The 26877-nt window shown below is 42.4% G+C and overlaps 1 protein-coding gene across 3 annotated transcripts in view; it reads right to left on the bottom strand.

The window, feature by feature from the left end:
* RCAN2 (regulator of calcineurin 2) overlaps positions 1 to 26877 on the bottom strand; it is a 277144-nt gene that overhangs the window by 89333 nt on the left and 160934 nt on the right. Inside the window, exon 1 of one of the 3 annotated variants that reach the window (XM_005696367.3) lies at positions 10048 to 10473. The exons of the other annotated variants lie outside the window; for them this stretch is intronic. Coding sequence (XP_005696424.1) covers positions 10048 to 10134 — 87 coding nt within the window. The 5' untranslated portion in view covers positions 10135 to 10473. Of the gene's footprint in view, positions 1 to 10047; positions 10474 to 26877 lie in introns of those variants that run through there. 3 annotated transcript variants of the gene reach the window in all.

Here is a 26877-nt window from a genome sequence, read left to right as displayed (position 1 = left end):
AGCTGTCATATCCATTATTATCCATCTATTGGTGAGCCCCTGGGTTTTCCAGCACTTTTTTTCCCCTCCCCAACTAGATGGCATTATTAGATTTTGAAACAGATTTTCAAATGAAATCCAAAACACAGGCTAGGCCTAGAACTGCCACTATGTTAGATTTATTAAGAAAAGTAAGTGATCTCCACTACTGATTTATGTAAAAGTAGTACTCCCAACTCTGATAAGTAATAGAAGACAAAAACAGTATTTTGAACATTAGAGGAAATACTACCTATGAGTTCAAAGTCTTATCCTTTGAGATGTACACCTTTTTCCCTCCAATAATTGATGAATGGCTTGTTAATCCTTATGGATATTTTGGCAGGAGAAAGAGTGAAGCATTAAAAAAAAAAAGAGAGAGAGAGAAGCAAACCACAGTTCAAGACTCAGTTCTACCAATTAATAGCTGTTGTTGTTGCTGTTTACTTGCTAAGATGCGTCCTATGCTTAGTGACCCGATGGACTGTAGCCCACCAGGCTCCTCTGTTCATGGGATTTCCCAGGCAAGAATACTGGAGTGAGTTGACATTTCCTTCTCCAGGGGATCTTCCTGACCCAGAAATCGAACCTGTATCTCCTGCTTTGGCAGGTGGGTTCTTTACCACTGAGCCCCCTGGGCAGACCCTAATAGCTGTGTGATCTTATGCAAAAATTTAACTTCTCTGTCCAGAAACCTGTTTAAAACAGAAAATGGATACCTCATGCTATTATGGGGATAATAAGGAATATCCTAATATGTGCCATGTACTCAGAAGTATTTAGTGAAGGAGAAGAGTCGTTAGAATTTTTTAAATTGCTTATCTTGACAACATAAAGTATTGAACGATGAAAATGACCGTCTCTGGGGGGGTTACACTTGCCATCACGTGGGATGATTTAATGCTTAACTTAGTAAATATTCCCCTGCTCATCAAATCTTTGGGGTGCAACTTAAAGACTGCTCATATATTACTTTAGAACCATTAGAGATGCAGGAAAAATATGTTACAACTAAGTAACAAGCTATCTTATTGTTGAGACAAGTGGAATATTAGTAAAGATGTTATTTGGAGGCGGAATGAAAGCTGGTCTGCCGTCCAATATAACAGAGAAGGATAAATTTATTAAAGTTATCTTTCTGGAAGTGAAGGGTAGAGATCTTTTTGCAAGTATTTTAAAAAATTCATAGTTTAGAACTTGTATATTAGATTCTGGAGAGTAATCGTGCTCGTGGACTGTAAAGATGTAAACTTTTTTTGGTATATAACAATAAAACGAAAAGGTCATGAAATTTCTTCTCATCCCCTTCCCAATCGTACTCCACCTTGGAGGATTGTTTACCAATTGTTGAGATTTCTGTCCAACTTTTGACCAGGAACCTTCTCTGGGTTCTCAAGTCCCTGACATGGTTAGAAGCTCACAGTTTCCAATAACTGGTTAGACAGGCCAGAGAGGAAGAGAAAGAACCCTTTCATGGTTAAGGAAAAAATATGTATTTATATATAGTATACACATGCAATGGGGCTTCCCAGGTGGCAGGAGTAGTAAGGAACCCTCCTGCCAATGCAGGAGATGTAAGAGACATGGGTCCGATCCCTGGGTTGGGAAGATCCCCTGGAGAAGGTTACGGCCACCCACTCCAGTATTCTTGCCTGGAGAATCCCAAGAAGAGCCTGATGGGCTATACAGTCCATGGGGTCACAAAGAGTCAGATACGACTGAAGCAACTGGGCACACACATACACACACACACACAAAACATTTTCACGAGTGTGTGCACGTGTGTGTATGTACAGGTGTGTGTTTTCCCACGGAGAGAAACATTTACCCAAAAGAGGAATACAAAGGCACATTCGGTGAGTATTTTCTAGGGAAGGTCTTAACTTGGTGGATATTTTATTCTCAAACATTTTTAAGATAAATTCTCCATTCTAGATAGAGCGGAGAGTTCACAACTTCTTTTATCCTGTTTGAAGTCCTCATTAAATTATCTCTCAATCTTTTTTGAACTAGTACCTTGGAATGACCTTAGATTTAGAGCTTGGAAGGAATACATTCCCTTTACATAAAGAAGTTTTCCCATTACGTAAAGAATTCTAGGCCAGGCATGGGCTAGAGGGTTTATGACCTCCCTGGAAAGCTGGGTTATTCACCGCAAAGCTGTGATGCCATTTAAGCTTACAACCTAAGCATATCCAGTGATAATAACTGTTACAGGTATCATTTTCTTTTCTATTTGTCAATTTTAAGCTTCATCAGAAAGTACTAAAACAGGCTATTATAAATTGTTGATAGCTGTATTCAGAATCACTAAGGTTGCAAAGAGTACTCCCTGAGTTATACATTAAAATCTGCTTCTTTAGGAGAATAACATTAATGAAGCCACTGGTTCGTTGTTATTGCTCTGAATAAATCTGACACTCAGAGGTAGCAACTGTCAATGTCTGAGTTACTTTCCCACAGTTAAAAGACGAAATAGAGAGGCACGTTTTCAGTTGGCTTTCCTGCTTTACCAAGTCATTAGTCAAATACTGTTCCTTGCCTCTCCCTGAGGTGACAGGTGGCTGCAAAATCCGCCTGCTAACCTTCTCAGGGAGCATCTGTCACTTGTGAAAAATCCCTTCTTCCCACTCTGAAAGGTGTTTGGTACTTTCTTGAGAGGTGAGATAATATTCAACAGTACATATTTAAACATGGTAAGTTTCAGGTACTTTCTAGAGCTACTGTCTAACATTCAGTTTTACATTCACACATTTATTTCCAAAACGGCCTCGGTTCTAGTCCATTTTGTTACCAGAGGACAAACACGCTTTTGTTGTGAGGGTCAGAATCTGCCTTGAGGAAGCCATCCCATCCTCCACACCACATCCTCCCTACACAATCCTTCTGGTTTTCAGAAACTAAAGCTGGTCTGGAGATGTAATGTGAAATAAATATTATTTAAAATTCTGGGGTGAGGAGGGAGGCTCACAACGGAGCGTAATATATGCATACAGATAACTAATTCACATTGTTGTACAGCAGACACTAACAATATTGCAAAGCAATCATACTCCAATTAAAAAATAAAATAAAATTCCAGCCCTTGAACAATGAGGGTTTCTGTCAACTTTAACATTTGGTTCCTAAAATTTACCACAAATATCTCCAGAGGGTTTCAATCCTGGAGAAGGAAATCATACACAACCCAAATTCTTCTAAGCTGCTGAGTGAACACCGTGGTTTTTGAAGATTCTGAAAGCGCTTTAGAGCTCTACAGAACCAAAAAGGTTGACAGCGGCCAGGTCCTCTGCCCAGCACTGCATTTGCAAAGCATAAGAAACAGGCGTGAAGCTTGACAAGCTCTCCTAACCAATACCCACAAGCTTCTCTTCCAGATCAACCCTGCGATACCCCCCAATACCCACATTTTCATTTGTGTCACTTGTCTCCTCCCAAAGCAGAGGGCAAAGCGTATCACACCAACTCTGCTCCATCCTCCTCCTCCTCTGCATCCTGCCAAACAAAACTAGTCATGGAATTTTCACTGGTTCAAATGACAAATAGATTTCAATGTACTAAGTGGCCAAGATGTGCTGGCTTTTTCTTTTCATAACTCACACAACAGCATGACACAGACTATGAGTCAGTCATATACTTTCATGTGAAAAAAGTAAATGAAATTCAAAAAGCATCAAGCACTTTTCTCAGCATCACTCCTGTGTGTCCAGAAAGGTTAAGAGACTTGCCCGAGGTTGCATGGATTGGGAGGATATTGGGAAAGTCTCAAAAACAGGGGAGAGAAAGTAGGACTTTTGAGTAACCTTGGAAAGGCCCTGGACTTCTAGATGGGAAGGAACAGTCCTACAGCAATCCTAGGATTTCAAGGGTATGAAGAAATTATTACTCTGAGAACAAATTTCTGCTTCTATTTCCCCCTCTTCCAAGAGAACCACCAGGCTTAAAACCTAACATGAGGGATTTAGCTTAAGCACAATTTCAAAAAGGAGCAGCATGAAAAAAATAAAAATTATGGTATGAGACCTTGACAGCCTCATTAGGTCCCTGAATGAATGAATGATGGAAACAGGTTAAAGGGAGGGCTGGGTAAGAACACATCAGATAAGGTGGCCTCTCTTTGCCTCTATTGTTCCCAGTAGTGGCATGCTTTTCCCTCAGATCGACACACAGCCCTTTCACTCATTCCAGATTCCTGAATGACACTAGAATAATGACATTTAAGAAACTGCCACCTTGCCAGAAATGCTTCTACTGGCCACCCATTCAAAAGTGGTCAATGGAATTTTTGGAGAGAGAAATATGGTGAAACGCATCTGCCTGATTTCCTCCTCTTTGGGGGACTATTGATCTAGCAGTTCTGGCAAAATTTCAGAAACAGGAACTTGAAGGGCCCCCAGTGCAACCTCCCTTCCAGCAATTCACCTCCTCACTCTGCTCCATCTTTCTTCAAAGCCCTCATCACTGCTTGAAATTACATGCGTGCTGTGTGCTAAGTCACTTCAGTTGTGTCCAACTCTCTGCAACACCATGGACTATAGCCCGCCAGGCTCCTCTGTCCGTGGGATTTTCTAGGCAAGAATCCTGGAGTGGGTTGCCAGGCCCTCCTGCAGGGCATCTTCCCAACTCTAGGACTGAACCTGCGTCTCTTACATCTACCTGCTTTGGCAGGCGGCTTCCTTACCACTAGCACCACCTAGGAAATTATAGTATACATTTATTCACTAGTTTGCTGTCTGCTTTCTTGGGTTAGAATGTGCACTCTCTGAGGGCTGGAATGGTTGTCCTGTCCATCTCCCAGTGCTGAGAGTATCGCCTGGTCAGGAGTTAAGTGCACTGAACATATGTTTTTGTTTTTAATTGAAGTGTAGCCAATTTACAATGTTATGCCCATCTCTGCTGTACAGCAAAGTGACTCAGTTATACATATATAGATCTTTTTAAACTCTTACATTTTATTCATCGTGGATTTTTGTATTTTCTTTTCTTTTTTTTTAATGGTGCAAGAAATATTATTTAGTTACTGAGTTTCTTCACCATGGGGCATGTGGGATTCTAGACACCAGACCAGGGATCAAACCTGTGTCCCCTGCAGTGGAAGTGCAAAGTCCTAACCACTGAACCACCAGAGAAGTCCCCTTTTAACTATTCTTTTCCTTTATGATTTATTGCAGGAGATTGGATACCATTCCCTGTGCTGCACTGTAGGACCTTGTTGTTTGTTTAGTATAAATAGTTTGCATCTGAAACTCCAGCTCCAAGGGTCTTTCAAACTTCTGATCTTCTTATATGACCTGCCATGTTGCCTGCCTGTCCTAAGGAACAGAAAGAAGCTTTATGAGCCCCTGTCTCCTGTATGGATGCCCATGGAGACAGGACTGGATCCCTGGACTTGAATTAGGAGCCCTCCAGCCCAGAGAGGAGGCATCCACCCTCTTTCTGTGTGGGAAACTCTCACTGCAGAGAAGGGGCAGTAGGTACAGGTAAAGTCTCTAAGCTATCAGAAATGTTGCTTCTGAAACTGCGTCCATCAAGGCTTTGCTTAGGGGAATGGATCAAGGTGTTTAAGCAGAGGATATTCTAGATAATATTGGACTGACTTTGCTTGTACCTACCTGTGTCTAGAACACACAAGATGCTTACTTTAGACATGGTCATCTATGCCCAGCTCCACTCCGACCAGCCAAGTTAGAAGTCCTGGGCGTGGGACCTGATCCTTGTCGATATTTTAAAAGCTCTCCAAGGGGATACCAATGTGTAATCAGATTGAAGAACCATCGGACTAAAGTGAAACAAAAATTTCATTACCCATCTTTGGATCTTTCATTTCCCCAAGAGTTTGGCTCCATGTTGAAGGGTGGGGGTAGGGAGGACTATTTTCAGAATATGAGAAGGAAACTCAAGAAAATCGACCCTGCTCACCTGCGTACACACAGACACACACACAGAGATACACGAACAAACAGATACACACAGACACAAAGGCACATATACACACACACAGATACATGAACAAACAGATACTCACAGACACACACAAACACACACAGACACAAACACAGACATATACAGACACACATCGATACAAACACACAGACCCCAGACACACACACAGACACACACAGGCAGACACACAGACACAGACACACACACAAACATACACACAGACACAGAGGCAGACATGCACACACAGACACATACAAAGACACATACACTCACACACAAGCAAACTCTACAGCTCACCATGCCATTTTCCTCCTAGTGAGAGTTTTGAGTTTACTGTTCTCAGCACCCTTTTGCCATCAGACAGCTAAGTTCCCAACACTACCAGTGGGATTTCTGGAGAAAGACAAATCTAGGGGTGCATTTAGCTTATTTCCTCATCTGTTTGGCATTACTGCGCCAGCAGCTTTGGCAAAATCTAGGAGATGGGAGCCTGCAGGGCCCCCAGTGCAACCAGCAGAGATCCCCTATGGAAGATAAGGTTCCTGAATTGCTGTAAGTTACTGCATTAGCATTTGCCCCTGACCCCTCAAATAAATCACTGCATTTGCGAAGAGAGGCTGCTTGATTGCATAACCCCGTGTGGCTTCTTTTCCATGGGGGCTCCAGGTAGAAAGGGAGAGTCTGCAAAAGGCAAAAAAGCCTGAGATCAAGCAAGCTGGATGCAGGCAGGTGAGACAAACCTTCACCTGGGGCGCCTCCCTTTTCTCCAACAAGGAATATTAAAGGTTTAGAAGAAAGAAACTCCCGGCTCCACTGTGAGTCTGGAAGAGATGTTAATGAAGTTTACCTCTAGTGAAACTTTGGTGCCAGAATTTGACATCTGAACCTCTCTTCATGCCACTTAGCCATGCTCATTTTTGAACAAGGATCATATAGGTTTCCTCAACCAACCTCTTTGGCCTGTCTTAATTTTGCTTGATTACTGTTTCATTTCAAATGGTTAAACGGCTAAGTTACCAGGTTGTGTTTGTGTGTTTGGGAGAATGGGAAGGAAAATGCTTTCTACGTCCTGGACTGTCATTGTACACTCAGCTGGAGATAGGACATTCCAATAAACTGGCAGAAATAACTTACCACCTTTAGAGAATGTCTGCACAGGTGATCATGACTATGATGGCAACAGCTAACATGTATTGAACATGAAATATGTCAGGCACTGTGTTAACTGTTTTCCATGTATAATTTTCTTTAATCCTCCCATCAAGCCAAAGAGGAATGACTATTATCCCCATGTTACAGATAAGAAAACTAAGGCACAGAAGGATTCAGAAACATATCCATAGTGATTGCAAGTTACCAATATTTAGCAGGAAAGACATATAATGCATCTTTCTGGTGGGAGTCTTCTCAGAAAACCCCACACAGTTCTTATGGAAAGTGTGAGAAGCTTCATCACCCCACCCCTCCTCCCCATTTCCCCTCCAGTCTCTCACAGAGATCCTGCTGCAGTTAAATGCCTTGACTCGCCTGACTGTAAAATGAGCTGCCTTCCCATCTCCGCACCCTCCCTCTTCCTGTATCAAAATCTACCCGTCTTCCAGTTAAGTACCACGCTTAACTTGGGATGCACTATGGTGCCATCCCAACCACTCCAGTACAACCAGCTGTAAGAATTTTGTGTCCCTTGAATTCCACAAAATACTCTGCCTTTAAGAAATATTGGGCTTGTTTGTAACAACATGGATGGAACTAGGGGTGATCATTCTAAGTGAAGTAAGTCAGACAGAGAAAGACAAACACCATTTGGTATCACTTATATGGAGAATCTTTAAAAAATGATACAAGTGAACTTATTTACAAAACAGAAATCGACTCACAGACATAGAAAGCAAACTTATGGTTACCAGAGAGGAAAGGGGGTGGGAGTATTAATTGGAAGTTCGGAATTAAATAGACCCACTCCTATATACAAAATAGATAAATAGCAAGAACCTGGTGTATAGCACACGGAATTGTATTCAACATCTTGTAATAACCTATAATCAAAAAGAATCTGAAAAAAGAACATATATGTATATGTATATGTATATGTATATGTATATGTATATGTATATGTATATGTATATGTATATGTATATGTATATAGGCTTCCCTAAGGGCTCAGAGGGTGAAGAATCTGCCTGCAATGCAGGAGACCTGGGTTCAATCCCTGGGTCCAGAAGATCTTCTGGAGAAGAGACTGAATCCCCACTCCAGTATTCTTGCCTGGAGAATTCCATGGACAGAGGAGCCGGGCGGGTTACAGCCCATGGGGTTGCAAAAAATCAGACACGACTAAGTGACTAACACACACACATATATATAAACATATACTGAGTCAGTTTGCTGCCCACCTGAAACATTGTAAGTCAACTATATTTCAATAAAAAATAAATAAAATATGGAATAATGATTTAAAAAGATGAATATTGGGCAAATGGTTTTTCTATGTCTACATTACAAATACCTACGTCATATAAGCGTATTTTAAACTCTCTTCCTCTGTGAGCACAGCGCCTGGCAGACAGCAGTTCCCTGACAAATACTGTCTCACCATTATTTCGTGGACTAAAAAAGTCTATATTTTCACAGGACAAGCATGTAATTAAACGAGAACTGTTAAGAATAGAAGGGCATTGTAAAGTTTTACTTTAGGCACGCACAATTCTATTCCAGCCCGGTGTTCAGAGATGGCTTTTACCCAGTTACCCATATACTTTAAACAGGTTTTAAACTGGAGGGGCTTTGCGGACTGCTCCCTTCTGGAGTGTATACAGCAGGTATGACCAGCCAGACTGTCTCTACACACATGTTTGCACTGTGGACGCAGCCGTAGGCAGCACCCAACCATTCCATTCTAATTTTCTGAACCTCAGTATGACAGGTGGTGGACACTTTATAGTACTGCCATAAGAATTGGTAAACACAGGGCCACACATTTAAAATATGCAGAAACAACAAACCAGATTCTTGAATCCAATTCAAAAGAGTGTTCAAAACCGCAATCTTGAATGACAGAGCCATGCGTTATGCTAGTGGACACACACATTCCCACCTGGGAAGCACCAGGGAGTCATCTTGCACACCCCAAAACAAAGAATTCCGGGTCTTCCTTTAAGTCAAGACTAAGGGGAGGGTAGGAAACGATCATGCAGTGTGAGTCCCCTTTCCTTCCTCCTGAGACACAATGAGCAACTGTCCTTTCTGTTGGGTGTGTGAACTGCTTAAATAAGAAGCTTCTTGCTAGATCTTATTTTCAATATGAGAGAAGAAATCGAAATTCCCATTTTGCAAGCATGGCACCTTTTTCAGAACACAAAAGCAAAGGGGCAAAAGGAACGAGAACGTGTCATCAGGAGACAATTACCCATGACAATCAAACAACTGCTGCAGACACTCAGTGAGGACCAGCGCCCTAGGATACTACATCTCGAGATGCGAAATTTATTTATGCCTGAACTTTCTTTATGGAAAACTGTTCTGGGGAAATGACTTGCTTCTTCTGCCTGACAAAGGAAATTTAGACAGCTCTTTTCCAACTTTGATTTTCTGAGAGCTGAAGATTGAAACTGCTGTCTGTAGAAGAGCTTTTGTTCAATTTGCACATCATGGCCTATGTAAGGGACATTCCATGAAGGGGTTAAGGTCCCATGATTGGGGTGTCCTGGGTGCGATCATTATTATACGTGCTTTCTTCATTGAGTCATTGATTTAAAACCCCTCAAAACACTAAGGACTGGCAAATTCTTATTGACACGGAGACTATGAAAACATGTCTACTATGAAAAGGACTGACGGGGGATCACCTAATAGGAAAGGCAAGAATACACAGACAATGATTTTTCAAACCTTATCACATGCAAAATGAATGCGCTGGTCTCTCTTCTAACTTATTCTAATTAACAGAGCCAGGCACTCACCCCATGCATTTCTAGCACAGATCCTGAGCTGAAAACTACGAATCAAAGTCCTCTTCCCTTAAGCTAACAAGGCTGCTGGCAGCTTCAGCAAACACCAACAATGAAACAGAAGATTGCAGGTGCATACCTTAACCTCCTGGTTGGTAAAGACCTCCACATCCACCACGCAGGCAACCAGAGTGGAAACATCACAGTCCATGCTAGGGGCTGGCATTCCCCCTCCGGAATTGACAAGAAAGAGTTAGGCAGCCTCCGAGTCCTGCGGGCTGGGAAGAACCTTCCAGGTAGACGGTGCCGGGGCCGGCCGGGCGCTGCCCTGCCCTGGGGATGGCCGAGCCGGGCACCTGAACCCACTCGGCTGTGCGCACACACACAGCCCGCCGCGGCTCAGGCAGCACGGCAGAGTAAGAGCGGCCGGCTCTCTGATGGCAATGACATCACCACAAAGACTGACACAAGCTGGAGCTATTTTTTTTCCCCCAGCCTTTTATCTCTAGGCAGTGCAGTGGAGCAAATTGAACATGATTATGTGCTAAATCTGAACTCAGACTAAATCAATTCAGGCAGTAGCTCGCTAGGAACTGAGTCATAGCTGTTGTTTCAGCCGAGTGCTTATGTTTGCAAAAAGCCAGGGTGGGGAATGGGAGGGGGACAGACATCTGACACCAGAGACTCTGTTTGGGGTGGGGGTGGGTGGGGGAATTATGCTGCCTATGAGCCTGCTGAGGTTAAGGTGTGACAATTTCTCTGCCTCAGAAAGGAGCAGGAAGTTGAGGCATTTTGCAAATTGCTTGGCTTCTGTTAATTGCCCTGTGCCTCTCGGAGCGGACACACATGTTCTGGGCACCCTAATGCATCTCGGGGGGGCATGGGCTAAATAGAAATCCATTCTTGGAGTGACTAACAGAGCTGGGCATCAGTCATTTAGGCAGCCTGGTAAGAGGAGATAATTAGAGGTTTGTGAATGTCTATTTGAAGCACATAAGTGCAGACCAGGAACTCTAAAAGCACCCCTCGAAGCTCTGGATTTCAGGCTGTCGCCAAGGTCATTCAAACCCAAAGCGGCCAGTGGGAAGGAGTTCCAGCAAACGTCTCACGCAGGGACAGATGGCAGAGTCTAACAGGCAAACGCACGGACGTGGGTCATTGTCAGAACCTCAGGGCTTGATTTCACCCGAGACTTTGAACTTGTCCAGTGGCCTTTACAGTCTCTTTTCCTGATTGTGAACCCCTGAAGGGCAGGGCTGGGGATAATTCATCTTTATATCTTGAGACTTTAGCCGCATGTCTGGCATGAGAAGGCAGTAATTGTTTAATGTATGAACAAACCAAACGGGAACAGCCTTCACAGCAGAAGTGAGCAAAGGAAAAAAAAACAACCCAAATCGTTTTCATTTTATCATTGGTTATAGAAATGCTGGTAGAATGAACTGACATTCTGGCAGGATCTATGCCCAGTACAGTGCAGGTGCGTCGTCTGTGGCTATCAGCGGTCATGATTTGTAACAGATTGGTGCCTTTCTAACCCAAGACTGGACAAAGTGGTCAAATTTTGCAGGCAGATGAGAAAGGTGACCTTTCAGACTGAAGGCATAGAAGTTTTCTGGTTGATCCTCATTTTGGGTTACATGTGAGTCTAATGAAAGTGAAAGAAAGTGCGTCTAATCAGTTCAGCTCAGTTCAGTTCAGTTGCTCAGTAGTGTCCGACTCTGCGATTCCATGCACTGCAGCACGCCAGGCTTCCCTGTCCATCACCAGCTCCCGGAGCTTGCTCAAACTTATGTCCATCGAGACAGTGATGCCATCCAACCATCTCATCCTCTGTCGTCCCCTTCTCCTCCTGCCCTCAATCTTTCCCAGCATCAGGGTCTTTTCCACTGAGTCAGTTCTTGGCATTAGGTGGCCAAAGTATTGGAGTTTCAGCTTCAACATCAGTCCTTCCAATGAATATCCAGGACTGATTTCCTTTAGGATTGACTGGTTTGATCTTTTTGATCTTCTTGCAGTCCAAGGGACTCTCAAGAGTCTTCTCCAACACCACAGTTCAAAAACATCAGTTCTTTGGAACTCAGCTTTCTTTATAGTCCAACTCTCACATCCATATATGACTACTGGAAAAACCATACCTTTGACTAGACAGACCATTGTTGGTAAAGTAATGGCTCTGCTTTTCAATATGCTGTCAAGTTGATCATAGCTTTTCTTCCAAGGAGCAAGCATCTTTTAATTTCATGGCTGCAGTCACCATCTGCAGTGATTTTGGAGCCCAAGAAAATAGCCTCTCACTGTTTCCATTGTTTCCCCATCTATTTGCCATGAAGTGATGGGACTAGATGCCATAATCTTAGTTTTCTGAATGTTGAGTTTTAAGCCAACTTCTTCACTCTCTTCTTTCACTTTCATCAAGAGGCTTTTTAGTTCCTCTTCACTTTCTGCCATAAGGGTGGTGTCATCTGCCTATCTGAGGTTACTGATATTTCTCCCAGCAATCTTGATTCCAGCTTGTGCTTCATCCAGCCCGGCATTTCTCATGATGTACTCTGCACATAAGTTAAATAAGCAGGGTGACAATATACAGCCTTGACGTACTCCTTTTCCGATTTGGAACCAGTCTGTTGTTCCATGTAGAACTGTAGCTTCTTGACCTGCATACAGATTTCTCAGGAGGAAGGTCAGGTGGTTTGGTATTCCCATTCCTTTCAGAATTTTCCACAGTTTGTTGTGATCCACACAGTCAAAGGCTTTGGCATAGTCAATAAAGCAGAAATAGAAGTTTTTCTGGAACTCTCTTGCTTTTTCGATAATCCAATGGATGTTGGCAATTTGATTTCTGGTTCCTCTGCCTTTTCTAAATCCAGCTTGAACATCTGGAAGTTCACAGTTCACATACTACTGAAGCCTGGCTTGGAGAATTTTGAGCATTATTTTGCTAGCGTGTGAGATGAGTGCAATTGTGCGGTAGTTTGAACAATCTTTGCATTGCCTTTCTTTGGGATTGGAATGAAAACTCATCTTTTCCAGTCCTGTGGCCACTGCTGAGCTTTTCAAATTTGCTGGCATATTGAGTGCAGCACTTTCACAGCATCATCTTTTTGCACATCATCATCTTTTCATCTTTGAAATAGCTCAACTGGAATTCCATCACCTCAACTAGCTTTCTTCATAGTGATGCTTCCTAAGCATCACTGGACTTCACATTCCAGGATGTCTGGCTCTAGGTGAGTGATCACACTACCGTGGTTATCTGGGTCATGAAGATCTTCTGTGTATAGTTATTCTGTGTATTCTTGCCACCTCTTCTTAATATCTTCTTAGTTTTTCATACTAACTAATATGTTAGTTTTTCATACCATTTCTGTCCTTTATTATGCCCATCTTTGCATGAAATGTTCCCTTGGTATCACTAATTTTTGTGAAGAGATCTCTAGTCTTTCCCATTCTATTATTTTCCTCTATTTCCTTGCACTGATCACTGAGGAAGGCTTTCTAATCTCTCTCCTTGCTATTCTTTGGAACTCTGCATTCATTGGGTATATCTTTCCTTTTCTCCTTCGCCTTTAGCTTCTCTTCCTTCCTCAGCTATTTGTAAGGCCTCCTCAGACAATCATTTTGCCTTTTTGTATTTCTTTTTTTGGGGATGGTCTTGATCACTGCCTCCTGTACAATGTCACGTACCTCCATCCGTAGTTCTTCGGGCGCTCTATCAGTTCTAATCCCTTGAATCTATTTATCACTTCCACTGTATAATCATAAGGGATTTGATTTAGGTCATACCTGAATAGCCTAGTAGATTTCCCTACTGTCTTCAATTTAAGTCTGAATTTGCCAATAAGGAGCTCATGATCTGAGCCACAATCAGCTCCCAGTCTTGTTTATGCTGACTGTATAGAGCTTCTCCATCTTTGGCTTCAAAGAATATAATCAATCTGATTTCAGTGTTGACCATCTAGTGATGTCCATGTCTTTTGCGTTGTTGGAAGAGCATGTTTGCTATGACCAGTGTGTTTTCTCGGCAAAACTCTATTAGCCTTTGACCTGCTTCAATTTGTACTCCAAGGCCAGATTTGCCTGTTACTCCAGGTATCTCTTGACTTCCTACTTTTGCATTCCAGTCCCCTATAATGAAAAGGATATCTTTTTTGGGTGTTAGTTCTAGAAGGTCTTGTAGATCTTCATAGAACTCTTCAACTTCAGCTTCTTCAGCATTACTGGTTGGGGCATAGACTTGGATTACTGTGATACTGAATGTTTGCCTTGGAAATGGACAGAGATCATTCTGTCGTTTTTGAGATGCATCCATGTACTGCATTTCAGACTCTTTTGTTGACTATGATGGCTACTCCATTTCTTCTAAGGGATTCTTGCCCACAGTAGTAGATATAATGGTCATCTGAGTTAAATTTGCCCATTCCAGTCCATTTCAGTTCACTGATTCCTAAAATGTTGATGTTTACACTTTCCATCTCCTGTTTGACCACTTCCAATTTGCCCTGATTCATGGACCTAACAGTCTAGGTTCCTATGCAATATTACTCTTTACCGCATCGAACTTTACTTCCATCACCAGTCACATCCACAGGTGTTGTTTTTGTTTTGGGTCTGATTCTTCATTCTTTCAGTGGAGTTATTACAGTGGAGTTATTTCTCCACTGATCTCCAGTAGCATACTGGGCATCTACTCATCTACTCATCTACTCATTTTTCAATGTCCTATCTTTTTGCCTCTTCATGGGATTCTCAAGGCAAGAATACTGAAGTGGTTTGCCATTACCTTCTCCAGTGGACCACACTTTGTCAGAATTCTCCACCATGACCCGTCCATCTTGGGTGGCCCTACATGGCATGGCTCATAATTTCATTGAGTTAGACAAGGCTGTGATCCATGCGATTAATGAAATCAGCTCACCAATAGAAATATTTAGACTGATGAAACTCTGTGTGTGTGTGTGTGTGTGTGTGTGTGTGTGTGTGTGTACAGTACTTACTGTGTTGTCTAGGGCACTGTGGGGGGGTATGAAATTATGTTAACAGATAATTCAACTAACAGTTTCTGAGTGATGACTATGTACAGAGCTCTACCAGCTGCTCTGAAGGATAAAATGATGAGATACCTCTAAAATGATGAATAAGTAAAATTCATTATCCTCAAGGGCCTTGAAATTCAGGGGAGAAGATAAGACATGGTGACAAACACCTACGCAACACAGCAGTGGTGGCGGTGGCAAAGGCCGGCAGATGGCACTCGGTGGGAGCACTGAAGAAAGAGCAACGGATGCTGAAGGGGCCTGGGGCAGATGAGCCTCAAGGAGCAGGACTTGACTTCTGCTCTTATCTTCAAACACAGGTAAAAATGTCAGACAGAGAAGGGGTGAGGAGAGCCCCCCAGGCAGGAGGTGCAGACTAGAAATATCCAGAGCAAAGGGAAAATACAGGGATTCCCCTGGTGGTCCGACAATTAAGAGTCCACCTTGCAACGCAGGGGACACCAACTCCATCTCTGGTCCAGGAAGATCCCACATATTGCAGAGCAACTAAGGCCAGGCATGTAACTATTGAAGCCACGTGCTGCAATTACTGAAGCCCGTATGCCCTGGAATCCGTGCTCTGCAACGAGAGGCCTACAATTCAGAGGTTAAGTCTAGTACACAGGTCCACAGCTGATCAAAGAGCAACAAGGCAGAAGGGACAATCCATTATAACCATCTCTCCGTTTACTTATAGGGTTTTGTGAATTATTTCACACTTTCTGTTTAAGGAAGAGCTTTAAAGGTTACTCGGGGCTTTCCTGGGGGCTCAGTGGTAAAGAATCCACCTGCCAAAGCAGGAGATGCAAGAGAACACCAGCTCAATCCCTGAGTTGGGAAGATCCCCTGGAGGACTAAACGGCAATTTCTTCCAGTATTCTTGCCTGGAAAAACCCTATGGACAGAGGAGCTTGGCAGGCTACAGTCCATAGGGTCACAAAGAGTCGGACACAGCTAAGTGACTGAGCACGCACATAAAGGTTAAACGTGTTGTTTAAGAGAAAGAGCCTTGCTCTGACACATCTTGGCAGGAGGACATTAGTCTCTCCAGGAAATAAGGCCTCACCTCAAATTGTAAAATAGGTATTCCAGAGGCTTCCCTGGTAGCTCAGTGGTACAATATTTCGCCTGTCAATGCAGGGGGCACAGGTTCGATCCCTGGTCCGGGAACATTTCACATACCATGGATCAACCAAGCCCATGTGATGCAGCTGCTGAGCATGCGCTCTAGAGCCCAGGAGCCAAAACTGAAGAAGCCCACACACCCTAGGGCCTGCGCTCTGCAACAAGAGAAGCCGCCAAATGAGAAGCCCCCGTTCTCTGCAACTGGAGAAAAGCCTGCGCAGCAACCAAGACCCAGCACAGCCAAAAAGAAACACATAAAGTAAAAATATTTAAAAAAAAAATAGATAGAAACACAGCTTCAGTTTCTCCTTTTCAGTTTGTTTCTTTCCTGGAGGCTCTTGTACTCCTGAGTCCACTAACTTTATACATTCCTCTTTGAAAATATCTTTTCAAGGACACATTTCTCAATTCATTTCTATTAGCATGAAATGACTGGTAACTTATAGTATTACCTGTCATAGAGGAATCTGTATGATGGGTAATATTAGGTTGGCCAAAATGTTCTTTCAGGTTTTTCCATACGTTGCTTCAAAAAAAAAAAAAAGAATGAACTTTTTGGCCAGCTCAATATTATAGATCAAATTTTATATTGAGTAAATAGTCTTTTTAGGGTGAAATTACAGGCATCGAGAGCAAGTAGTGATTTTGAAATAAAATTATTGGATTTTTAATAGGTTGGTTCAACAAATTGGCTATACTATTCAACTGTTTACACAAAACACTTTTCTATAGATCAGAATCCCTAGGACACTTCCCTGTTGAAATCGTGCCCTATTTCTCCAGATAGAAGGCATTTTTGATGGCTGGGGGATGACTGGCAGCCTGTATATAAGCACTGGGCTATGGCTACAAGGTCCTATGAACCCTGGCTCTTGTCTGCTCTCCCATCTCAGCCCATCATCTCTCCCTTTCCTCTCCAAATCCTAGATTAACTGGTCTTCTTTGGATTCCAAAAACAAACAAGCAAACAAACAAAACGCCAAGCTCTTTCTGATCTCAGGGACTTTGCCCTTGCTATTGCCTTTGTCAAAAAAATATCCAGATCTCTGCATGGCCCGGCTCCTTCTTACCAGGCTCATCTCAGCTCAGAGGTCATCTCCTTGGAGAAGTCTTCCCTGATCACCTAAATAAAAATATGTGTGTCCATGTACGTGCACACACACAGACTCAAACATTATCTGCCATCTTCTCTCTAATTTTATTCATAGCACTTTTCACTGTCTGAAACTATTCCCTTAATTCTTGACTTGTTCTCTACAACCCCAACTAGAATGTAATCTAGTTTTTTTGAGCATTACTTTACTAGCGTGTGAGATGAGTGTAACTGTGTGGTAGTTTGAGCATTCTTTGGCATTGCCTTTCTTTGGGATTGGAATGAAAACTGACCTTTTCCAGCCCTGTGGCCACTACTGAGTTTTCCAACTTGCTGCCATATTGAGTGCAGCACTTTCACAGCATCATCTTTCAGGATTTGAAACAGCTCAACTGGAATTCCATCACCTCCACTAGCTTTGTTCGTAGTGATGCTTTCTAAGGCCCACTTGACTTCACATTCCAGGATGTCTGGCTCTAGGTGAGTGATCACACCATTGTGATTATCTGGGTCGTGAAGCTCTCTTTTGTACAGTTCTCCTGTATATTCTTGCCACATCTTCTGCTTCTGTTAGGTCCAGACCATTTCTGTCCTTTATCAAGCCCATCTTTGCATGAAATTTTCCCTTGGTATCTCTAATTTTCTTGAAGAGATCTCTAGTCTTTCCCATTCTGTTGTTTTCCTCTATTTCTTTGCATTGATTGCTGAGGAAGGCTTTCTTATCTCTCCTTGCTATATTCTTTGGAACTCTGCATTCACATACTTATATCTTTCCTTTTCTGCTTTGCTTTTTGCTTCTCTTCTTTTCACAGCTATTTGTAAGACCTCCTCAGACAGCCATTTTGCTTTTTCGCATTTCTTTTCCATGGGGATGGTCTTGATCCCTGTCTCCTGTACAATGTCATGAACCTCTGCCCATAGTTCATCAGGCACTCTGTCTATCAGATCTAGTCCCTTAAATCTATTTCTCACTTCCACCATATAATCATAAGGGATTTGATTTAGGTCGTACCTGAATCGTCTAGTGGTTTTCCCTACTTTCTTCAATTTAAATCTGAATTTGGCAATAAGGAGTTCATGATCTGACAGAATGTGGTCCACTGGAGAAGGGAATGGCAAGCCACTTCAGTATTCTCGCCTTGAGAACTCCATGAACAGTATGAGAAGGCAAAATGATAGGATACTGAAAGAGGAACTCCCCAGGTCACTAGGTGCCCAATATGCTATTGGAGATCAGTGGAGAAATAACTCCAGAAAGAGTGAAGGGATGGAGCCAAAGCAAAAACAATACCCAGCTGTGGATGTGACTGGTGATAGAAGCAAGGTCCTATGCTGTAAAGAGCAATATTGCATAGGACCCTGGAATGTCAGGTCCATGAATCAAGGCAAATTGGAAGTGGTCAAACAAGAGATGGCAAGAGTGAACGTCGACATTCTAGGAATCAGCAAACTAAAATGGACTGGAATGGGTGAATTTAACTCAGATGACCATTATATCTACTACTGCGGGCAGGAATCCCTCAGAAGAAATGGAGTAGCCATCATGGTCAACAAAAGACTCTGAAATGCAGTACTTGGATGCAATCTCAAAAATGACAGAATGATCTCTGTTCGTTTCCAAGGCAAACCATTCAATATCATGGTAATCCAAGTCTATGCCCCAACCAGTAGAGCTGATGAATGGTTCTATGAAGACTTACAAGACCTTTTAGAACTAACACCCAAAAAAGATATCCTTTTCATTATTGGGGACTGGAATGCAAAAGTAGGAAGTCAGAAAACATCTGGAGTAACAGGCAAATTTGGCCTTGGAGTATGGAATGAAGCAGGGCAAAGGCTAATAGAGTTTTGCCAAGAGAACACACTGGTCATAGCAAACACCCTCTTCCAACAACACAAGAGAAGACTCTACACATGGACATCACTAGATGGTCAACACTGAAATCAGATTGATTACATTCTTTGCAGCCAAAGATGGAGAAGCTCTATACAGTCATCAAAAACAAGACCGGGAGCTGACTGTGGCTCAGATCATGAACTCCTTATTGGCAAATTCAGACTTAAATTGAAGAAAGTAGGGAAAACCACTAGACCATTCAGGTATGACCTAAATCAAACCCCCTTTTACCTGTTGCTCCTACTAGTTAGATCTTGGGGCTTGGTAGATTTGGGTTGGCAAGACTCCTTCATGGATAGTGTTGTGTACTTAGCGGGTAGGTAACTAGTGTAATTAGTGCATAGGTAATGCCTGACCATCTCTTTTTGTGGAATTAGTAGTCGTTTATGTTCAACGCTTAGAGTCACTCTTTCATTAGAAGCTGCGGAATGATGGTGTTCCCTCGGGGCTTCCCTGGTGGCTCAGATGGTAAAGAATCTGCCTGTAATGTGGAGGCCCAGGTTCAATCCCTGCGTCAGGAAGATCCCCTGGAGAAGGAAATAGCTACCCACTCCAGTACTCTTGCCTAGAGAATCCCATGGACAGAGGAGCCTGGTGGGCTACAATCCTTGAGATCCCAAAGGGTTGGACACACTGAGTGACTAACACTTTCACTTCATTTATTCATGGAATACTTCCGGTATGAGGAACCACTTCCTATCTACCATGGAGTTATCCTGAGTTTGTGTTTTGTAAGACAGACAAAATACAGACTTGATTCTTTTCCTCTATTAACTAGCTTTTTTTTTTTTAATGACTTGCTCCCATTATCCTTCAAAGAAGACCACTGAACATTTTTTACTTTATTAAGCATCATCATGAACTCATAGACTAAACAGACTTGATGGGTTTAAATTCACTGTCATTTTATCTTACTGATGCTTAAATTGCTGGTGAGGATATAATCAGGTTGGCTTCTGTGTCCTTTTGACAAAATCTCAGTCGTCTTTGAGGGTTACCTCACCATCTGGCAGGACAAGATGTTCCAGACTCATCCTGTCCATTTCCTGCCCCAGATAAGGAATCAGCCATTTCTTTCTCAGTTTCATTTAGTATTTCAACATATTTCAAGATCATAATCTGTAGACTTTGAGATGTTCTTTGCACTGACTTGGTTATTATTTACAAGAGTTCTTAGTGGCCTGAGCTAGAAAATATATAATGTGTTTTACTTATTTATTTTTTAATAATAAGGCCTTACTTTTAAACTTTTTAAAATTTATTTTGTAATTGAAGTATAGTTGAATTTGTTGTTGTTGCTATTCAGTTGCTAAGTTGTATCCAACTCTTTGCTACCCCATGGACTGCAGCACACTAGGCTTCCCTGTCCTTCCCTATCTCCTGGACTTTGCTCAAATGCATGTCCATAATATGTTTTAAAGATGACATGCATCATGAGTTCAGACTGATAATTCAAAAACAAATCCAGAATTTTTAAATTTCACATCTGTATCCTCTCTCTTCCACATCAAATATCGTTTCTTACCAGTAATATAATTACTCATGTGCCTTATTCCATACTACAATACACAGCAACTTCAGAATCACAATAATCACTAGGAAAATAGTAAGATTTTCCCCCAGCTCTTTTTGTCCTAGGGATATACCCATAAGGCTGGTAGCAATTCCCCTGCAGTGACGGAAGCTCGGGACTATATCTAGCCATGCTCTTTTCACCATAAAGCCACTTTCAGACAGAAACTGAAAGAAAAAGTGGGGGAAGTCTTGGAAGCATTGGAGTCATGGTTTCCAGCTGTTCCCGAGGCCCGGGGCACCTGTCCTTCCATGAATCTCCTTAGTCAGCTCTTCCCTTGGTGATGTCCATATCCTAATATTATCCCAGCCAATGCCTCCCTTTTTTCCCCAAACTAATTCAGATATTGTTTCTGTCACTAACAATCAAAAAAGTCCTAGCTCGCTCTGTCTCTCTCTCTCTCTCTCTCTCTCTCTCTCTCTCTCTCTCTCACACACACACACACACACACACACACACACCCCTAGCATAACAGATGAGTCACTCATCAGGAACCACATTTTCAGGTCTCTGAACTGTCCCTTGGGAACCCTCCTCCCCCTGATTAGACTTAAGGTGAGGGAGCTGCCACCCTCTAACCCTCCCTCTTGAGGTAACAGCAGGAGTCCCAGGATGGAGTTCTATTAAGAAAACCTGCTCACAGAACTACTTTGCCATCTCCACTTGATTCTCCCTATCAATCCCTCCTTTCAGACTTCAGAGTGATCTAACTAGTTTCCAGACTCCTGCTTTGTAAATCCACATATTGGTCTGATACTTACCTCTGTTCGAAATGTCATATTTACTGTTTCATCACACCTCAGCTGAAACTTGAAATTCATCATCCCATTACACTATCACTAACTTAGAACAAAACTTGTAGTGTCACTCTGCAAAAATTCATGAACATTATTCTATTTAAACTTTACAGCAGATCCCGTTTCCTAGTGAGGAAGTCATCTGCCCATCCATTCATCCTCATCCATCCATCCATCCAATGGCTAGTGAGTCTACTATGGACCCAGCAGACAGTAAGGCACTGGCCATAGAAAGATGGAAAGTTATTTTCCTTTTCCTCAAGGAGGTCATTGTAAAGGGAGTAAAGAATCACAATATGGTTGACATGATACGATACATGATATGACGCTGTGATGTATTTGCTACAAATGATGTGGATACAAGGTATAGTATGAGTACAGGAGAAGTATAAGTTTGCCATATGCAACAGGAATTAGAAAAGCTTTCCCCGAGGAAGGAATGTTTTGCTAAACTTTGAAAAATAAGCATTTTTCTAGTTATCCAGCCAGGCAGACAAGTAGGGAGGTGACATTTTAAGTATAGGTAGGGGCTTGGGCTCATGTAGTAAGGTAACAGAGTGAGTGGCCCAGTATTGCTGCACAAGAAATTGCCAAAGGAGTTAGGGATTAAAGGTGGGGAGCCATGGAAAATGCAGCTAGACTGCTAGGCAGGGGCCTGACCATGAAGAGCTTTGTGAGTTATTGGTAGAAATTTAAACTTTATTCCATAGGAATAATGACCCAGTGGAGGCTACAACAGTAGCTTCTTGGCTCTCCCTGTCTCTAATTTTACTGCCATTGAATTCATCCTGCAGAAAATCTGTGGCCAGGGAAAATTTTCTACTAAGAAAATTATATTCTCTCTATGAGCGTGTCAGTCAGTTCAGTCTCTCAGTAGTGTCTGACTCTTTGTGACCCCATGGACTGCAGCATGCCAGGCCTCCCTTTCCATCACCAACTCCTGGAGCTTACTCAAACTCATGTTCATCGAGTCAGTGATGCCATCCAACCATCTCATCCTCTGTCGTCCCCTTCTCCATAAGTGTGTGCTGTGTGCTAAGTCACTTCAGTCATGCCCGACTCTGCATGCTATGGACTGTAGCCCCCCAGGCTCTTCAGCCCATGGGATTCTCCAGGCAAGAATACTGAAGGGGGTTGCCATTTCCTTCTCCGGGAGATCCTCCTGACCTAGGGATTGAACCCCATGTCTCTTAAGTCTTCTACACTGGCAGGCGGGTTCTTTACCACTAATGCCACCTGGGAAGCTGTGAGAGTGGAGCTTCAAGCTGGAACCAGGGGCAGCAAATATGCAAGGGATTCTAGTAAGGGAATGTCGGAAATCTAATGGGCAAATAGGCTTCTGAGACCTTGCAGCGGGAATTTCTAGCACTACCTTAGTGGAAGGCAAGCTTTCTCCACTAAAATAATGCATATTACTTCCACATACATAATGCACATAAATCCATTATAGCTCTTATCTCCCTGTAGGGTTTAAATGTTTTATTGTGTCCTCAGCACTTAGCACGTTGCCAGGAATAATGCATGCAATCAAGACGATGTCTGATCAGTGAATCAAAGGATGTATGAATAAGAAACAAGACGAGCTGAGGCCAACCCCACTTCTTTTCATGAATGGGTTATTTTTGAGTCATATATGAGTAGCGGCTCCATCAGCTTTAGTCTTTGGTGCTTAGCATAAAGTTTCCTACCCTACCACCCTACTCATCAAGTTTTGAGAGTTCTAGCAATGCAAACTGGAAGAACTGATAAGAAGCATAACCACGAAGCCTCAGACATATATGATATGTACTAAGTCGCTTTAGTCATGTCTGACTCTTTGCAACCCTATGGACTGTAGATACCAGGCTCCTCTGTCCATGGGATTCTCCAGGCAATAATAATGATGTGGGTTGCCATTTCCTCCTCGAGGGGATCTTCCTAACCCAGGGACTGAACCCGTGTCTCTTAAGCCTCCTGCATTGTCAGGTGGGTCCTTTACCACTACCTGGGAAGACCAGAAGCCTCAGACATACTTATGTATATAAGGAGAGATGGCTGAAAGTCCACTGAGCTTTGTGTTCCTTCCACAATACAGAGCCATTTCTGGAAAGTGGCTTTCCAATTGGGGCTACGATTTCCAGTCTGCCTGAGTTCCGTCCAATGGAATGGGAACTGAATAAATGCCACTTACAGGCCTGGCCCAGAAGAACCTCCAGCTGAACTCAGTTCTTTCCTTCAACTTGATCTTTGGAGTTGAAGATGATGGAGTCTTCATTAGCTTAGGTCTCTGAATGACTGCATGGATCACACTCCTCTTTCCTTCACCCTCTTCCCCATCACACTGCCAATGGGGTTTACATGAGTTGGAAACAAACCTCTCTTCCTGTAAGCCCCTAAGACTCAAGAGCATATTGGCTAGAGAAGGCAGCATTACTTTAACTAATACAGCATGTGTGCGTGTACGTGTCCATGTTGAAGTATGCACAGAGAATGTAAAATCCAATTTTATACAGAATCAAATACCAAATGGGGATACGACTAGAAGTAAGATGATTTAATCCTGAAATGTGGAAGATCTTTCATTTTAAATTGAATTTGAATGTCTTAAATTAGCAAATGAGCAGGTAATCCTATTGTTATTTGATCTATCATGGTTAGTCTGTGTCAAGACAGAGACCAAGGGAATAAATGGAGTTTGAGAAGAGCTGAAAAGCAGAGAAGATCAAATGAATGAGATCAGAAAAGGTTTCCTGGGAAAAATTCATAATTTTTAAAAATAGCCAAATTAGTCATACATGCTGATTATGATCAGTAAGATTTCAAATAAATAAATCATTAGGATTATGTGTAAGAAACATAAATTAGGAATAACTAGAAGGACGTTATGATTACATCACTGGATTTTGGCAAGCTACAGACTGCTAATGCCTGCACTTTAAGAAGATTCCATCTGCCTAAAAACGGCAGGTAAGCACATCAAATGACTTGCTCTGTATTTCTAACCACTCTAGGGCCAGCCTAAGAAGGAAGGCATCTGGAAAAGTAAGTCTTCCTTCACACCTGTATTTCTTTTATTTTCCCTCCCTTTTCAAGGAGAGGTTTTGGTAAATCAAAAGCTAAGTCAGGGACTTCCTCGGTGGTCCAGTAGTTAAGACTCCGTGCTCCCAATGCAGGGGTCTTGAGTTCGATCCCTGGTTAGGGAACAAGATACCATATGCTGCAACTAAGAGCTCACATGCAGAATGAAGATCAGAGACCCTGCATGTAGCAACTAAGACCTGACACAGTCAAATAAATAATAAATAAATATTAAATAATAGCGAGGACAGAGGAAGGCAAAGAGAGTTAAGAAGCCATGTGGAGTACAATGGAGTATTACTCAGGCATAGAGAAGAACAAATTTGAGTCAGCTGTAGTGAAGTGGACGTACCTAGAGCCTGTTATATGGAGTGAAGTAAGTCAGAAAGAGAAAAACACATATTGTGTACTAATACATACACATGGACTCTAAAAAAATGGTACTGATGGACCTATGTGCAGGGAAGACATGGAGATGCAGACATAGAGAATGGGCTTGTAGACACACAGAGGGAGGGATAAACCGAGAAAGTAGCACTGGCAGATGAACACTGCTGCTGCTGCTGCTGCTGCTGCTGCTGCTACGTCGCTTCAGCGTGTCCAACTCTGTGCGACCCCATAGACGGCAGCCCACCAGGCTCCCCCGTCCCTGGGATTCTCCAGGCAAGAGCACTGGAGTGGATTGCCATTTCCTTCTCCAATGCATGAAAGTGAAAAGTGAAAGTGAAGTCGCTCAGTCATGTCCGACCCTCAGCGACCCCATGGACTGCAGCCTTCCAGGCTCCTCCGTCCATGGGATTTGCCTGGCAAACGTACTGGAGTGGGTATCATGTATAAAATAGACAACTAGTGGGAAGCTGCTGTATAGCACGGGGAACCCAGCATGGTGCTCTGAGACCTAGAGGGGTGGGGGAGGCTCAAAAGGGAGGGGATACATATGTAATTATGACTGGTTCACATTGTTGTACGGCAGAAACCAATACAACATTGTAAAGCAATCATACCCCAATCACAAACTTTTAAGAAATCTCTTAAAATGTTGAAGAAAAGAAAGAAGCCACATGGAAATACACAAAAGGGAAGTTTCTAGTATCGGACGGCAGGCTGATTATCCACATTCGTACCACCTAGATTGGGCTTTGGGTGGGGTGTGTCTGTCGTGCAAGGCAATACCTTTGGAAATTTCAAAGTTTTGAGAAATCAAACTCTTTCTTTGACAACCATATATCATTTGAGTGTTTTCATAGAGCTGGAGAGTCGAGAGGAGAGAAACTAAGAAGCTGGCAATAGAGGATTTTCTCTAGGCTCAAGCCAACAAGGGGGAAGAGATTTTCAGGTTACTTTCAGTAGTATGGCAAGCCACACTTCTTCATCAAAATAGGTAAGGAGAAAGTCTCAGGACAAATACTATACAAAAGAATTTTAAAATGGACACTGTTATATTTAAAATGGACAATCAACAAGGACCTACTGTTTAGCACAGGGAACTCTGTTCAATGCTATGTAGCTGCCTGGATAGGAGGGGAGTTTGGAGGAGAATGGATACGTGTATATGTACAGCTGTGTCCCTTCACTATTCACCTGAAACTATCACAACATTGCCAATCAGTTATACTCTAATACAAAATAAAAAGTTGTGAAAACAGTGCACTGGGAACAATTTTCTTTGTGCTGTGTCTCTGGGACACACGGTATGTAGCGATGGAGAAAAAATGTAGATTTCTAATAGTAGAATCATAAGTAAACTTATCAAAGAGGAAGTTTTCATGAAGCATGGCTCTGGGATATGCATTTGAAATTCTAGTGTTACTATTTTTGGCATATATGGAGTTTTCGATACTCCATTGGTGAAAATATAATTTGGAATCATCTTTCTGAAATGAAGGAGGCTTTAAAAAATAAATGAAGTACATAGAAATTTCCATTCTGGTTAAAGGTAGAAAGTTGCAGGAAACCATTATGCTAGTCTCTCAAAAAAGAATACGAACTACACAATCACAGATTTTTAAAAACCCTTAAGAGAGGTGATGAAAAAGAAAACTAAGTGAACTAAATTCCATGTAGCAAAAACCTCTTCTCATGAGAGAAGAGAGGCATGTTGGTTTTACCTTTCGAGTAATAGTGGGAGAAAGGAGAATTCACTACACACAGGTGTAAGGAGGAACCAGATGGGCTCCTAGCAAACTTTTATGGTTTTATGTGGGCTGGAATAATGGGTTAGAATCCCAAAGAGCCCCAGACAAACAGTAAGTCAGTGAAGTCACTACTTTATCCAGACAAAAACTAAAATAAGGCAAAAGAGATCTGTGGGATAATATACTTTGACAGATGCATAACCAGAGTCCCCAAAGCAGAAGAGAGGATAATGTAGAAGAAACAGTCACTCCCTTT

Source organism: Capra hircus, chromosome 23 (assembly GCF_001704415.2).
Source record: "Capra hircus breed San Clemente chromosome 23, ASM170441v1, whole genome shotgun sequence".
In the NCBI taxonomy this organism is placed as follows: Eukaryota; Metazoa; Chordata; class Mammalia; order Artiodactyla; family Bovidae; genus Capra; species Capra hircus.
Note: the sequence above shows the minus strand (reverse complement) of the source record. Positions and strands in the feature narration are given on the sequence as shown.